This window comes from Macaca mulatta, chromosome 11, assembly GCF_049350105.2.
Source record: "Macaca mulatta isolate MMU2019108-1 chromosome 11, T2T-MMU8v2.0, whole genome shotgun sequence".
Taxonomy (NCBI): Eukaryota; Metazoa; Chordata; class Mammalia; order Primates; family Cercopithecidae; genus Macaca; species Macaca mulatta.
Window position 1 is genome coordinate 124,445,451 of NC_133416.1, and position 15,558 is coordinate 124,461,008.

The 15,558-nt window shown below is 45.7% G+C and overlaps 1 protein-coding gene and 1 long non-coding RNA gene across 8 annotated transcripts in view; one reads left to right on the forward strand and one right to left on the reverse strand.

Annotated features, from left to right (window-relative positions):
* Positions 1-10,357, reverse strand: part of FBXO21 (F-box protein 21) — a 49,183-nt gene extending 38,826 nt beyond the window's left edge. For 6 of the 7 annotated variants that reach the window (XR_013401513.1, XR_013401512.1, XR_013401511.1 and 3 more), the window contains exons 1-3: positions 10,105-10,357; positions 9,121-9,256; positions 5,945-6,039 (exon numbers count right to left, since the gene is read on the reverse strand). Coding sequence is in view for 4 of the 7 variants with exons in the window: in XM_077955342.1 (XP_077811468.1) it covers positions 5,945-6,039; positions 9,121-9,256; positions 10,105-10,343 (470 nt within the window). In the remaining 3 variants the exon portion in view is untranslated. The remainder of the gene's footprint in view (positions 1-5,944; positions 6,040-9,120; positions 9,257-10,104) is intronic. The other variant, XM_015152904.3, reaches the window with a different exon arrangement.
* LOC144333133 (uncharacterized) lies at positions 666-2,184 on the forward strand. The gene is made up of 2 exons (XR_013401528.1): positions 666-1,202; positions 1,993-2,184. It is a non-coding gene; the product is annotated as an uncharacterized LOC144333133 (long non-coding RNA).
* Positions 10,358-15,558: the final 5,201 nt, after the last annotated feature.

Below are 15,558 nucleotides of genomic sequence, written 5' to 3' on the forward strand. Positions count from 1 at the left end.
TATGTTCTCCCCCACTGTCCATTCATTTATTTAAACAGATGCATTGTATTTATACTGACATGTCTTACAGACATTACACATGCAATACTTTCTTCCCTAGAACCCTCATTTGAATTTAAATCGACAAAATACATATTTAGTGCTCACTGCCCGTGTTTTTCTGTTTTTTTTTTGGTCGGGGGTGGGGGGAGTGGTTTTTGGTCATTTGAAATTCATTTTCCAGGAGATTTCTCAGGAAGGACTGAAAAGTCACTGAATTCTTGTAAGTTGTTAAGTTTGTGTGTACTCTTCATATCTGGAAGTCAGTTTGGCTGGATATAAAAATCCTTGGCTGACATTTTCCTTAGATCATTGAGTATCTTAAATAAGTTATTTTTTCCTTTGGCATAAAAAATTCTGTTGAAAAGTCTGATGATATTCTCATTTTCTTTTCCTTATAAATGACTTTATCTTTTTTGCTTGGATGCTCAAAGGACTTTCCTGTCTTTAAAATCCAGCAATTTTACTAAAATATGTCTCAGTATTGGTCATTCTGGGATACTTTTCTCGGGTACAACGTATGCATTTATTTATCTAGTTATCTATCTATCTAATCCATCTATCTATTTATTTGAGACTGAGTCTCACTCTGTCACCCAGGGTGGGGTGCAGTGGCACAATCTCAGCTCACTGCAACCTCCGCCTCCCAGGTTCAAGCAATTCTCTTGCTTTAGCCTCTTGAGTAGCTGGGATTACAGGCATGCCATGCCCGGCTAATTTTTTGTATTTTCAGTAAAGACGAGGTTTCTCCACGTTGGCCAGGCTGGTCTCGAACTCCTGACCTCAGGTGATCCGACCACCTCAGCCTCCCAAAGTGCTGGGATTCCAGGTACGAGCCAGCACGCCCAGCCCAGTGTATGCCCTTTTACTATGCTGTTTCTAATCTTTATTGTAGGGCATCCTCTTTTTTAAGACCACATAGCACATCATAAACACAAACTGATTTCCAACTGATGCTTTAGTATTTATGGAAACTACACTTTTTCCTTCCCATGCTTTCCATATCCAAACCACAAGCATTTGCCAGGAATGAATACAAATAGGGTCTTCCATGAAAACTGATATCCCAAAATATTTTTAAATGTGGGGTATTCTATCATTTAAAAACAATCTTATTTGTTTGTTGGCTCGCACTTATAGTCCTAGCACTTTGGAAGGCCAAGGTGGGAGGATCACTTGAAGCCAAGAGTTCAAGACCAGCCTGGGCAACATAGTGAGACACTGTCTCTACCAAATAAAAATTAGCCAGGCATGATGGCACATGCCTATATTCCTAGCTACTCAGGAGGCTGAGGCCGGAGGATCCCTTGAACCCAGGAGTTCAAGTTACAGTGAGCCATGATTGCACCACTGTACTCCAGCCTGGGCAACAGGATGAAACCCTGTCTCAAAAAATAAACAGGGCTGGGCATGGTGGCTCACACCTGTAATCCCAGCACATTGGGAGGCCAAAGCAAAAGGATCCTTTTTTTTTTTTTTTGAGACCAAGTCTGTCGCCCAGGCTGGAGTGCAGTGGCGCAATCTCGGCTTACTGCAACCTCAGTCTCCTGGCTTCAAGCACTTCTCCTGTCTCAGCCTCCCGAGTAGCCAGGATCACTGACCTCAAGTGATCAACCCGCCTCGGCCTCCCAAAATGCTGCGATTACAGGTGTGAGCCACCATGCCTGGCCAGGAAGATCTCCTGAGGCCAGGAGTTTAATACCTGCCTGGGCAACAAAGCAAGACTCCATCTATACAAAAAATAGAAAAAATTAGCCAGGTGTAATGGCAAGTGCCTGTAGTCCTAACTACACGGGAGGCTAAGGCAGGAGGGTCACTTGAGCCCAGGGGTTTGATTCTGCAGTAAGCTATGATTGTGTCATGGCATTCCAGCCTGGGTGACAGAGTGAGACTCTGTTTCTAAAACAAACAAACAATCCTTTTTTAAGGTCAAAATATATGTGTTGGGCCAAGGGGTAACCTATTCGTATTTATTTCTAAAAAGACTATAATATATGTCTTTACTGGATATGCATTTTCATCACTTTTGGGAATCTGATACGTAAAATGGCAGTACTTCATTGTTGTTTAACACTTCTATTTTTTTTTTTTTTTTTTTGAGACGGAGTCTGGCTCCGCCCCCTGGGTTTACGCCATTCTCCTGCCTCAGCCTCCCGAGTAGCTGGGACTACAGGCGCCCGCCGCCTCGCCCGGCTAGTTTTTTGTATTTTTTTAGTAGAGACGGGGTTTCACCGTGTTCGCCAGGATGGTCTCGATCTCCTGACCTAGTGATCTGCCCGTCCCGGCCTCCCAAAGTGCTGGGATTACAGGCTTGAGCCACCGCGCCCGGCCACTATTTTTTTTTTTTTTGAGACGGAATTTCACTCTTGTCGCCCACGCTGGAATGCAATGGTGTGATCTCAGCTCACTGCAACCTCCACCTCCCGCGCCTCCCGGGTTCAAGCAATTCTCCTGCCTAAGCCTCCCGAGTAGCTGGGATTATTGGTGCCTGCTACCAAGTCCGGCTAATTTTTGTATTTTTCTGTAGAGACAAGGTTTCACCACGTTGGCCAGGCTGGTCTCGAACTCCTGACCTCAGATGATCCACGGACTCAGCTTCCCAAAGTGCTGGGATTACAGGCGTGAGCCACTGCGCCCGGCCTGTTTAATACTTTTTGAATAGAGCATTAAAGGGTTTTTTCCATGATTGTTAGCCATTAGGATTTGTTCTTCTGTGAATGCCATCCTCCTAACCTTTGCACGTTTTTCAGTATCTCTTGAGTTCTACTGACTTCATTCATGGTCTCTTGGCCATATAGAAGTGTCTGCTCTTTCACCGCCTCCGCATTGTCATTCTTGGTTAAGGTGGTCTCCCTAGACTACATGAAGTTCCCTATTTTCTTAAGGAATGTTCACTGTGATCACTTAAAAATTTCAGTTGTTTAATCCTTTGGAAAAATGTTTGCATATGATGCACGTTTTCCTTTCTTCCAGATGGATATTCAGTTATGTCCAGTACCATTTCTTTAAAAATCCATTTTTTTCTCTCTGAGTTTAAATATATTAAATTATCTTTTATTCTGGGATGCATCTGTCAATTATCCTCTGCTACTGATGCAGCTATTTTTATTGAATTACTGTGCTGTTTGGATTATAAGTAGCTTTCTAAGATGGCCTAATATCTAGTGATGCCAGTTTCCCATTATGATTACTAAAAGATTGTTTTTTGGCTCTTCTTGTGAATTTAGTCTTCTGTATATATTTCATGACATCTAAATGAAAGAAAAGAAAAAAGCAAAACAACCCCCCCTGCTCACCACCCCCCAAAAAAAGACTTTGTTTGAATCCTAATTGGAATGACACTAGGTTTATATATTAATTTGGGGAGAACTGACATTTTTTGTGACAGTAAGTCTTCACATTCCAGGACATGCTATCTATTTTATGTCTTTCTTTTTTTTGTTGTTGTTTTTTTTTTTTTTTTTTTTTTGAGACGGAGTCTGGCTCTGTCACCCAGGCTGGAGTGCAGTGGCACGATCTCGGCTCACTGCAAGCTCCGCCTCCCGGGTTTACGCCATTCTCCTGCCTCAGCCTCCCAAGTAGCTGGGACTACAGGCGCCCGCCACCTCGCCCGGCTAGTTTTTTGTATTTTTTAGTAGAGACGGGGTTTCACCGTGTTAGCCAGGATGGTCTCGATCTCCTGACCTCGTGATCCGCCCGTCTCGGCCTCCCAAAGTGCTGGGATTACAGGCTTGAGCCACCGCGCCCGGCCTATTTTATGTCTTTCAATAACAACCTATAGTCTGAACTGGGAAACCCATTCCCAAGACTACTGCCTAGAAACATCACTCCTCACAGTGACACAAAATGGAAAAATAAAGTGGTTGTCCATCTATAGGAAAATCATGTAGGCCGGGCACAGTGGCTCACACCCATAATCTTAGCACTTTGAGAGGCCGAGACCGGCAGATCACCTGATATCAGGAGTTTGAGACCAGCCTGACCAACATGGTGAAACACCGTCTCTACTAAAAATACAAAATTAGCCGGGTGTGGTGGCAGGCACCTGTAATCCCAGCTACTCGGGAGGCTGAAGCAGGAGAATCTCTTCGACCCAGGAGGCAGAGGTTGCCAAGATCGTACCACTACACTCCAGCCTGGGCAACAAGAGTGAAATTCCATCTCAAAAAAATAAAAATAAAAATAAGTAAATAAATTATATAACGCACCACAGAAGAGTAAGTAGACATTAACAAAAGTGATTTTGATGTTTTACCCACTGAAGGGGATGGATTTCCATAACGTACTGTTGAATGAGAAAACACAATATAGAAAAGTACCTATTATGTGATCCCAATTTTGTGCAATAACGATCCCTTCCCATACTCATCACTGTCAGCCAGCATGAAGAATGCAACCTGGGCTGTTATCAAGAATTACAGAGGTGGTGGCAGGAAAGGCCAATGTAAACAGAGGGAATAGGGAGGAAAAAGGAAACAGCATAAATAAGAAAAAAACCCAGTCTGTACTAAACATCAAACCAAAACAACCAACAAAGTATGTATGAGGTTCCATTTATGTACTTAAAAGTACATATGCACATTAAAAAAACACAAGTCAGCTTTTATTTTGAAGACTGCACAATACTGACTACTAGATCATACTTCAATTCATTTATAGATAAACCAAAATAGAAATGGAAAAATGACCTCTGCATCTGAACTCATCCAAGGCCTAGAATAGTGACACATCTTACCTCTACCCACAGTTGTTCCACTGATAGATATTTCTCTCTCCTAAATCCCCTTTAAAAAACAACAGAAATATTTTATCCCTTGTTTGTGAGATATTTCGCAAAGATTCCTTTTAAGGAAGATGTTAAACTAGCATTCTTATCTTCCATCACTAGAAAGTTTTCAGAACTTTTAGAGCAGAAAGTCTTTTCCACAGGCAAGTTAGGCTGGAAGCCCAGCCATCTTTCAGGTAAAAACTGGAAATTAACCCTCACAGCAGAAAATAAAAGGCATATGAAATTTTAAGTAATAACCAAGAAATAAGGGGTTCTTCTTGATCAGGTGAGTCCCTTAGTACACAGTTTTCTGACTGGAAGATAAAAGAAAGGCTCACCCAAAGACCTACAGTGTTCAAAGACCAAGGTAAGATTATTTTGTACCACAATTCAGAAATTGTAAAAAATCATCCATTAAATTAAGACATGCCTAAGAAATTATTATTTTTAAATTAAAAGATTCAATTCATGATAGGCAAATTTGGTAGTAAGTGGAGAGGTAATAATGAAGGAAGCATGATTTCTATTACCAGAAGGTTTCTTTTTTTTTGAGACGAAGTCTCGCTCTTGTCCCCCAGTCTGGAGTGCAATGACACGATCTCAGCTCACTGCAACCTCCGCCTCCTGGGTTCAAGTGATTCTCTTGCTTCAGCCTCCCGAGTAGCTGGGATTACAGGTGCATACCACCACACCCAGCTAATTTTTTGTATTTTTTTAAGTAGAGATGGAGTTTCACCATGTTGGCCAGGCTGGTCTCGAACTCCTGACCTCAGACGATCCACCCGCTTCGGCCTCCCAAAGTGCTGGGATTACAGGCGTGAGCCACCGTGCCCAGCCTATTACCAGAAGGTTTCTAAACAACACAACAGATACAAGGGTCCGGAGCACAGTATTTGACCCACAATAAAGCTAAACATTAATTCCATTTTCTTTCCAAAAGGATTTTTGTAAGGTTTCTTTATATGTCAATTGTCTTGGTGTATCTACCTAATATACACAGAACTTTTCAAAACTGTAACTATGACCAGGCGTGAAATATTTGGAATCACATGTTCCAGGGTTTAGCCACACAGAAATTACAGCAATTTATTCTGGACTTATTAAAACAAACAAATCCCTGCTAAAGCTATGGCTTACCTTCCTTCCATATTTAGGATACACACCAGTTCATCCTCAAAAAAAATCTCTGGTCCTTCAAGGTTCTCAATGTCACTGAAGCCATTACAAGGAACCTATGAAGAAGACATATACAAGTAGGCCTCAATTATGAGTATTGATGCAACTGTCACTCTCACAAATTTGAGTTGAAATAAAGATGTCCACTACTAAAGACAGTGCTAACAGTTATTCTACACTACCTTGCACTACCAGTCATGGGTAGAAAATAACATAAAGTAACAATAATTTACTGAGATCTTCTTGTTATTTGCAATCAATTATGTTTTCATAGACTAGAATTTCTGAAACTGACAACTCAGAGTTCTAATGTAAAGAAAACTAGCTCTGGCCAGGCACAGTGGTTCCTGACTGTAATCCCAGAACTTTGGGAGGCCAGGGCAGGCGGATAACCTGAGGTAAGGAGTTTGAGACCAGCCTGATCAATCAACCCTGTCTCTACTAAAAATACAAAATTAGCCAGGCATGCCTGTAATCCAGCTACTTGGGAGGCTGAGGCAGAAGAATCACTTGAACCCGGGAGGCAGAGGTTACAGTGAGCCGAGATTGCGCCATTGCACTCTAGCCTGGGCAACAAGAATGAAACTCCGTCTAAAAAAAAAAAAAGCAGCAGCAGCAGCCGGGTGTGATGGCTCATGCCTGTAATCCCAGCACTTTGGGAGGGCAAGGCAGGCAAGGCTCATGCCTGTAATCCCAGCACTTTGGGAGGGCAAGGCAGAACTCACCTGAGATCGGGAGTTCGAGACCAGCCTGACCAACATGGAGGAAACCCTTTCTCTACTAAAAATACAAAATTAGCCAGGCATGGTGGTGCACGTCTGTAATCCCAGCCACTCAGGAGGCTGAGGCAGGAGAATCGCTTGAACCCAGGAGGCAGAGGCTGCAGTGAGCTGAGATTGCGCCACTGCACTCCAGCCTGAACAAGGACTAGAACTACAAAATCTCCTAATGACTACTTCACATAGTCTATGCTGTACTCAACTAAGAGAAGAGGGCCCGGGAGGTAAGCCTAGTAGATCAGGCAGCTCCTGTAATCCACTGGGCATGTTTTCTCCTCTGTAAATTCAGGTGCAAATGGCTTTAAGGTTTTCTCAGTTAAGGCCTGGCGTGGTGGCTCACGCCTGTAATCCCAGCACTTTGGGAGGCTGAGGTGGGCGGATCACCTGAGGTCAGGAGTTCGAGACCAGCCTGACCAACATGGAGAAACCCCGTCTCTACTAAAAATACAAAATTAGCCAGGCGTAGTGGTGCATGCCAGTAATCCCAGCTACTCGGGAGGCTGAGGCAGGAAAATCACTTGAACCTGGGAGGCAGAGGTTGCGGTGAGCCGCGATCACGCCATTGCACTCCAGCCTGGGCAACAAGAGTGAAACTCCGTCTCAAAAAAAAAAAATCTTCTCAGTTTAAAATTCTATGGCTTCTCTCAGTTTTCTTTTTGCAAGTAGCCAGAACATTTCAGGTCAACCTGTGTGCATTCCGAGAACACAGGAACACCAAGATCCTGGGCCAAAGCAATCACCCACCCACAGATTAATGTTAAGTATGCTCCCGCTGTGTTCAAAGTCCTTGACATACTTCTAATTAAGCAGTGGTACAGGGAAAGGGGGAGCTGAGGAAAAAACACAACAATCCATCATTATTACACAGAGGCACAGACTGTTCAAAACATACACAAAACCAGCTGGACTAGAGGAGGTTGCAGGCTCATAGTCCATGACCAATTGCACCAAACATAGCTAGTACCAAAATCTACGTATGTGCAAACACATTCAGATCAGCATTTACAATTTGTGATTACGAATGCTTTTAGCCAGGGCATGGCTTCTCCAAAGTAGAATACAAATTTTGTTTATTCTAACACTAATAAATATTTATAGAAACCAATTACACTAAGGAAGGTCTATTTGTATTCTCCATAGGGGAAAACATTCAAATTTGTCCAAAGTTCAAATTTTCCCTTTCAAAACTTGAAAAGCCTTGAAAACATTTCAAATTATGAACTCCATTAACTAACAGTAAATAAAATTACAGAATCCAAAGGAGTCTTTAGTAAAACACAAAAGAGAAATAAATCAGATCCGCTCTATTTCTAGAACCCCAACCAGAAATAAATATCTAATAGTTTGTTGAACTCAAAACATTAGTGTGGATTATTTTCCAGAGTTACAAAAAGGGATGAGAACATACAGAAACTTCCGTGAGGCCTGGCATACGCCTGTAATCCCAACACTTTGGTTTGCCGAGGCCGGCGGATCACTTGAGGCCAGGAGTTCAAGACCAGCCTGACCAACATGGTAAAACCCCATCTCTACTAAAAATACAAAAATTATCCAGGTATGGTGGCACATGCCTGTAGTCCTGGCTACTCGGGAGACTGAGACATGAGAATTGCTTGAGCCCAGGAGCAGGAGGTTGCAGTGAGCTGAGATTGTGCCACTGCACTCCAGCCGGGGAGACAAAACAAGACTCTGTCTCAAAAAAAGAAAAAAGAAACTTCCATGAGACGTTTTGAAGAAAGAAAGAAAGAAAAAAAACCAAAAAACCCACCATGTATTTCAGCAATATTAAAAAAAAGCAAACAAAAACTTTTCAGGGATAATGAATGAAAGACAATTTATTTCAGGGACTAGTAACTCTGATTTGTAGGTAGCTTTTAATCCTCTGTTACCTTAACAAATAATGCAGTTCACTACTGGTTAGAACCTGCAAAGCCAGAGAGAAGAACCACATTAATTTCGTCAACCCTTCTGGGAAAACAACCGGGAGAAATTTATAGTGTTCAATCATTGATGATTCCCCAAATAACGCAGGGGTTGCAAACAAAATCCGTTGAACCCACTTGAGAAATAATGCTGATCTGGACTCCGTCTACATTGTGCTGCGTGGGTCCCTCCCTGCTCCCTCCACCCCCATTCTCTCTCTGGCTTTAGAAAAGTAAAGCTGGCACAGACAAATGGCTTCGTGTTGTTGGATAGGAGGAAAAGGACACAATGACTCTTGCAGCCATCTAAGTGAGTAAGGGATTGTGAGAGCATTGAAAAGGGAGATACGAAAAAGAGCTGGATGAGCTCATGCCTGCAGACCCAGACACATACACCAGCAGGCCAAAGCTTAGAGCCACATCAACAGATCCTTACGTGCTCTGAAAAGAACCTCTTTGAGAACGAGGCTACAATCTTCCGCGCTTCCAACCCAGCTTTTTGCCGAACTTTATACTCTTCCAACCAATTGACGTAGTCGGTGGGGCTGTAGTGTTTCATAAGGGAAGGCCACCTACGAGGAGAGAAACACCCCCTCAGCTTTACAGAGACTCAAAGGCAGGCGGCCACGAATCCAAGGCAGCCTTGGAAACAGGGACAGCAGCGGGGTCCCGTGGTAAGAGGGACCCCGGCGAGGGACCTAGTTCAAAACCCCACCGGCATTCACTCACTCACTCCTGGTGTGACCTTGGCGTAGCGGCATGAATGATGTCTCCATTCCCCATCTCTAAAATGGGGACAGTTATAATAACAATAATAATAATAATGACAATGACAGTGAGTATTCATTGAGCGCCTCCTAGGAGCCGGGGCCCTGCGTGCGTGCCTCCCGCAGATCATCTAATTTAATAACCACGGTGAAAGGTCTAATGATCACCACCACTCAAAGTCTATGAACGAGGCTCAAAAAAAGGGAAGTCGCTCCCCCCAAGGTCACAGAGGGAGTGTGCAGGGCCAGATTTCATCCCGGTGCCACGCTGAAATCTGTGCCGTCCACAACCAGCCCGGGGATGCTGCGCCCGCCCGATCGATGCATCACTGGGTCCATGTAAACATTTCAGCCCGGAGTCGGGCACAAAAGAAGCGCGCAAAAGGGACGAGCCGCGCCGCCGCCAGCGTCACCCTTGACCGAGGGCCCGGCTGCGAGGCGCTCACAGATGCGCCATTTGGGGACCCGGGGGTCCGCCTGGCGTGGCCCCGCAGGGTCCGGGGCCTGGAGGCCTTTGTCTGTCTGTCCGCGGGAAGGGGTCCGGGGTGGGGTTCGCGCTCGGGGCGGCCGCGGGGAGCGAGCGGGGCGGCTGCCCGGCCCCGGGGGGCGCGGGGCGGTGGGCGCGCAGCCGGGGCGCGGGGCTGCTGGCTCACCTCACCCGGAACTGCTCCTTCCACACCTTCCCGCTGCTCTGGCACAGCTCGCGCAGCCGCCGGCAGGTGCTGGAGACACGGCCAATGTCGGCGGCCGTCAGCGAGCCGCAGCATAGGATGTACTCCAGCACCTCACCCGGCAGGTTGACCAGGCAGCTGAGGCCCGCTACCTCCGGCGCGGCCTCCTCCGGTAGCGCCGGCACCACCTCCATCGCGCTGTCGACTGCTGCCGCCGCCATCTTGTCCGCGTACCTGGGGCCGCGCGCGCGCGCGCGCGAGAGGGTCGGGGAGCCCCGCCTGGCCCCGCCTACTGGTCTTGGGGGCGAGTCGTGTGATCGCTCCGCCCACCCGCGGGCCACACCTCCCCTGCATCAGCCGGGGTCCGCGCGGGTGGCAGCGCCGAAAAAGGAGGACATAATTGCGCTCTGTGCTTGGAGCCGGCAGCGCAAGCCGCCTCTAGTCTGGGACAACAATCGTAGCATTGATTCTTTTAAACGTAATCAATGTTTAAAATTAACAAATAAAAATGGTATCTATTCTTACGCGTGCTGAGCACTTTCTGTGCGCATTGGACCTTCCCCAATTAACCTACGAACTTTCTCCTCATATTACAAACGGGGAAACTGAGGTTCGGAGAGTGAGAGGGCTTGCTCAGGATCCCTTGACTTGGATTTTTTTTTTTTTTCCGCTTTCGGACGGAGTCTCGCTCTCGCCCAGGCTGGAGGGCAGTGGTGCTATCTGTAATTAGTGTTTAAAATTAACAAAAATGGTATCTATTCTTACGCGTGCTGAGCGCTTTCTGTGAGCATTGAACCTTCCTCATTTACCCTAGGAACTATCTTTCTCGACATATTACAGACGGGGAAACTGAGGTTCGGAGAGTGAGAGGACTTGCTCAGGATCCCTTGTCTTGGATTTTTTTTTTTTCCTTTGGGACGGAGTCTCGCTCTCGCCCAGGTTGGAGTGCAGTGGCGCTATCTCGGCTCACTACAACCTCTGCCTCCCGGTTTCAAGCGATTCTCTTGCCTCAGCCTCCCGAGTGGATGGGATTACAGGCGCGCGCCGCCACACCCAGCTAGTTTTTGCATTTTTACTTTTTTTTTTTTTTTTGAGACGGAGTCTCACGAGCCACCCAGGTTGGAGTGCAGTGGCCGCGATCTCGGCTCACTTCAACCTCCACCTCCCTGGTTCAAGCAATTCTCCTGCCTCAGCCTCCCTAGTAGCTGGGATTACAGGCGCCCGCCACCACGGCAGGCTAATTTTTGAATTTTTAGTAGAGACAGGGTTTCACCATGTTGCTCAGGCTGGTCTCGAACTCCTGACCTCAAATGATCCGCCCACCTCAGCCTCCCAAAGTGCTGGGATTACAGGCGTGAGCCACCGCGCCCGGCCCCTTGTCTTGGACTGTATTTCAGATCTGCTTGACTTTTGCTTGTCGGTAATCTTAACCATATGATGTAATAATAACAATATTCTTGAGTGAGTGCTATGGGAAGCCCTCTATGATAGCGTAGGGGAGTAATAATCCTCAAATCTGTGCCCTGATTTTAGGCTAATAGAGGGCAGGCAGAGAGCTCTCCTGTACTGGTTTCTTAATTGTTTCCAGCTCAACAGTCCTTCATATTTGGGGGAGCATAGTCTGACCTCCCACAATAGGTACCACAGTTATACCTATTCTACAGAAAAGGTAAAGTTCCTCCAGGTGGCAGTCACTGGTTCAAAGTCACAGAGACAAAAGTGCTAGAGCCTGGATTTGAGTCTTCAACGCAGGAGTTATCACTCAGGATTGGGTGGGTAGTCTCAGGAGCTGCACATTAAAAAAAAAAAAAAAGTTTAGTTCAGTGCCAAAGCCCCTTGTTGTGTGCCCTGGGGATACAGGGGTGAGACCTCAAAGTCCAATTACATTTAGAAGGATCTGTTGTTAGTACATGGAGGCTTCAATGAAGTACTCCCGGCAACTTGGAAATCAACTGGATATTGGTTTTGTTTGTTTGTTTGTTTTTTGAGACAGAGTCTCTCTCTGTCGCCCAAGCTGGAGTGCAATGGCATGATCTCGGCTCCCTGCAACTTTGGCCTCCAGGGTTCGAGATTCTTCTGCCTCAGCCTCCCAAGTAGCTTACAGGTGCATGCCACCATGCCTGGCTAATTTTTGTATTTTTGTAGATACAGAGTTTCACCATGTTGGCAAGGCTGATCTTGAACTCCTGACCTCATGATCCACCCGCCTCGGCCTCCCAAAGTGCTGGGATTACAGGTGTGAGCCACCGTGCCTCGCCTGGATATGGGTTTACTTTGGGGAGATGGAAATGTTTTGGAACTAGATAGAGGTGGTGGTGGTGGTTGCACAGCATTGGGAATATACTAAATGCCACTGAATTGTTCTCTTTAAAATGATTGAATTTTACCAGCATGGTGGCTTAAACCCGTAGTTCCAGTTACTCTGGAGGCTGAGGTGGGAGGATCACTTGAGCCTAGGAGTTCAAGGTTGCAGTGAACTGTGACTACACCACTGCACTCCAGCCTGGGGGACAGAGCAAGACAAGACAAGGTCTCTGTGACTCCACTGTCTCCTGGTTCTCCTCTCACCTCTGGGACTGCACCTTCTCCGTCTTCTTTGCAACCACCCAGATGTTACATGTTGTGGTATCTTGGGCCTCAGCAAGCCCTCTTCTTTCACTGTCTTGCCTCTGTCCACAACTCAAATGACGATCCAAATCCAAATGAAATATCCACATTTCTCTCTCCTGCCCCACCCGCTCCTCTGGGATCTAGTCTGGCTTAGCCTGCTCACCTGCCATTCCCTTTAGGCCCTTCAAACTCAACTTATCCAGGAGGGAACTCAAGATCTTTCTTCTCTACTTTACCTTGTCTTCTCTTAGTAGTTCCTGCCTTAGGAAGCGCTACTCATTCATCCATTCCTGTAAAACATGAACTTGTCACCATCCTTGCTACCTCTGTCTCCCTCATCATCCATAACCAAATGCCCAATAGAGGTTAATTTCTGTAAGCCTCAGTTTCCTAATCTATAAAATGGGGATAACAATCAATCTTCCTACTAAATAAGACATATACATCAGTTAGTATTGCTGTGTAACAAATAAACCCAAATTTAATGACTGCTCTGTTTTTGGCAGTGTGGGTACAAAGGTGAACAGGGTAAAGTCACAAATGCCCTGGTCACAGAGCTGAGATGTTAGCGTAGGTGACAGCAGATACTGCTAATACTATCAGGATTCATCAGTGCTATCCTTAGGCAGTGATAAGCACTGGGAAGAAAGAGATAAAACAGAGGAAGAATATGGATAATGTGTACAGTGGCAGTCTCTTTTTTCTTTTCTTTCTTTTATTTCTTTCTTTTTCTTTCTTTCTTCTTTCTTTCTTCTTTCTTTCCTTTCTTTCTTCTTTTTCTTTCTTTCTTTCATCTTTCTTTTTTTCTCTCTCTCTCTTTTTTCTTTTTCTTTTTTTTTGACACAGAGTTTTTCTCTTGTCACCCAGGCTGGAGTGAAGTGGCATGATCTCTGCTCACTGCAACCTCCACCTCCCGGGTTCAAGTGATTCTCCTGCTTCAGCCTCCCAAGTAGCTGGAATTACAGACATGTGCCACCATACCCAGCTAATTTTATATTTTTAGTAGAGATGGGGTTTCACCATGTTGGCCTGGCTGGTCTGGAATTCCTGACCTCAGGTGATCCACCCACTTTGGCTTCCCAAAATGCTGGGATTACAGACGTAAACCAACATGCCTGGCCTTCTCTCTTTCTTTCTTTCCTTCCTTCCTTCCTTTCTTTTTCTTTCTTTCTTTCTTTCTTTTCTTTCTTTCTTTCTTCCTTTCTTTTTTTCTTTCTTCCTTCCTTCCTCCCTTCCTTCCTTCTTTCTTTTCTCTTTTCTTTCTTCTTTCTTTCTCTCTTCTTTGTTTCTTTCTTCTTTCTTTCTTTCTCTCTTCTTTGTTTCTTTCTTCTTTCTTTCCTTTTTTTTTGAGATGGAGTTTCACTCTTGTTGCCCGGGCTGGAGTTCAACGGACGGATCTTGGCTCACCGCAACCTCTGCCTCCCAGGTTCAAGTGATTCTCCTGCCTCAGCCTCCAGAGTAGCTGGGATTACAGGCATGCGCCACCACACCTGGCTAATTTTGGGTTTTTAGTAGAGATGGGGTTTCTCCATGTTGGTCAGGCTGGTCTCGAATTCTAGACCTCAGGTGATCCGCCCGCCTTGGCCTCCCAAAGTGCTGGGATTATAGGCATAAGTCACCATGCCCGGCCTTTTTTTTTTCTCTTTTTTTTTTTTTTTTTTTGAGAGAGGGTTTCAGTCTGTCATCCAGGTTGGAGTACAGTGGTGTCATCTCAGCTCACTGCAACCTCTGCCTCCCGGGTTCAAGGCAGCCTCCCACCTTAGGCTCCTGAGTAGCTGGGACTGCAGGCGCACACCACCACACCTGGCTGATTTCTGCAATTTTTTATGTAGAGACAGGGTTTCACCTTGTTGTCCAGGCTGGTCTCCAACTCCTGAACTCCCACCTCGGCCTCCCAAAGTGCTGGAATTACGGGTGTGAGCCATGGCACCCAGCCTTCTTTTTCTTTTTTTTTAACTTAAATTGTTTTCCTTGATTTATATTTGCAATTTGAAATAGAAGTTTGGCACAAACACACACTCATGCCAGTCTGGGGGGACAGGGCTAGGGACAAGATCACTTGGCAGCAGGGCTGGTACCCCAGATGCTTAGGATGGCAGGAGGGGGAACCCAAACCCTCACCCAGCCCCTCCCACCTTGGGGTTCATGAAATGTTTAACAGTGGAAAAGGAAGTATGGGATATTGGTGAGAGTGTCCAGAGCCCGATGGGATTGTATAAAAGAATGGCACATACACAAAAGATTTATGTACCTATCAAAGGGACAGAAGATATAATTGCAAACACAAAATTTCTCAAGGAAATTCTCCAAGAAAGGAAGAAGGGAATGAGTCTCTTTCCTTTTCGGCATAGAGAAAACTGTGTTTTTAAATTTCTCCTAGGATACCCTTTTGCTGAACTGGCCTCATGCCCTGATTATATCCAGCTGGTCCCCCCAACCCTAGTTGAACCTAATTGGGGTCCACTTGCCCTGCACAGCAAAGCCAAACACTGACATTGGGATTGCAGCGAGGGAAAGTGAGGCATTTATTGCAGGGCCCCAATCAAGGAGAATTGGGCAGCTCATGGTTTAAGACCCACACTCTCTGATGGCTTACAGGGAGTTTGTTTTTTTTTTTTGAGACGGAGTCTTGCTCTGTTGCTCAGGCTGGAGTGTAATGGCGCTATCTCAGCTCACTGTAACAACTTCTGCCTCCTAGATTCAAGCAATTCTCCTACTTCTCAGCCTCCTGAGTAGCTGGGATTACAAGCATGCACCACCACACTCAGCTAATTTTTGTATTTTTAGTAGAGACGAGGTTTCACCATGTTGGCCAGGCTGGTCTTG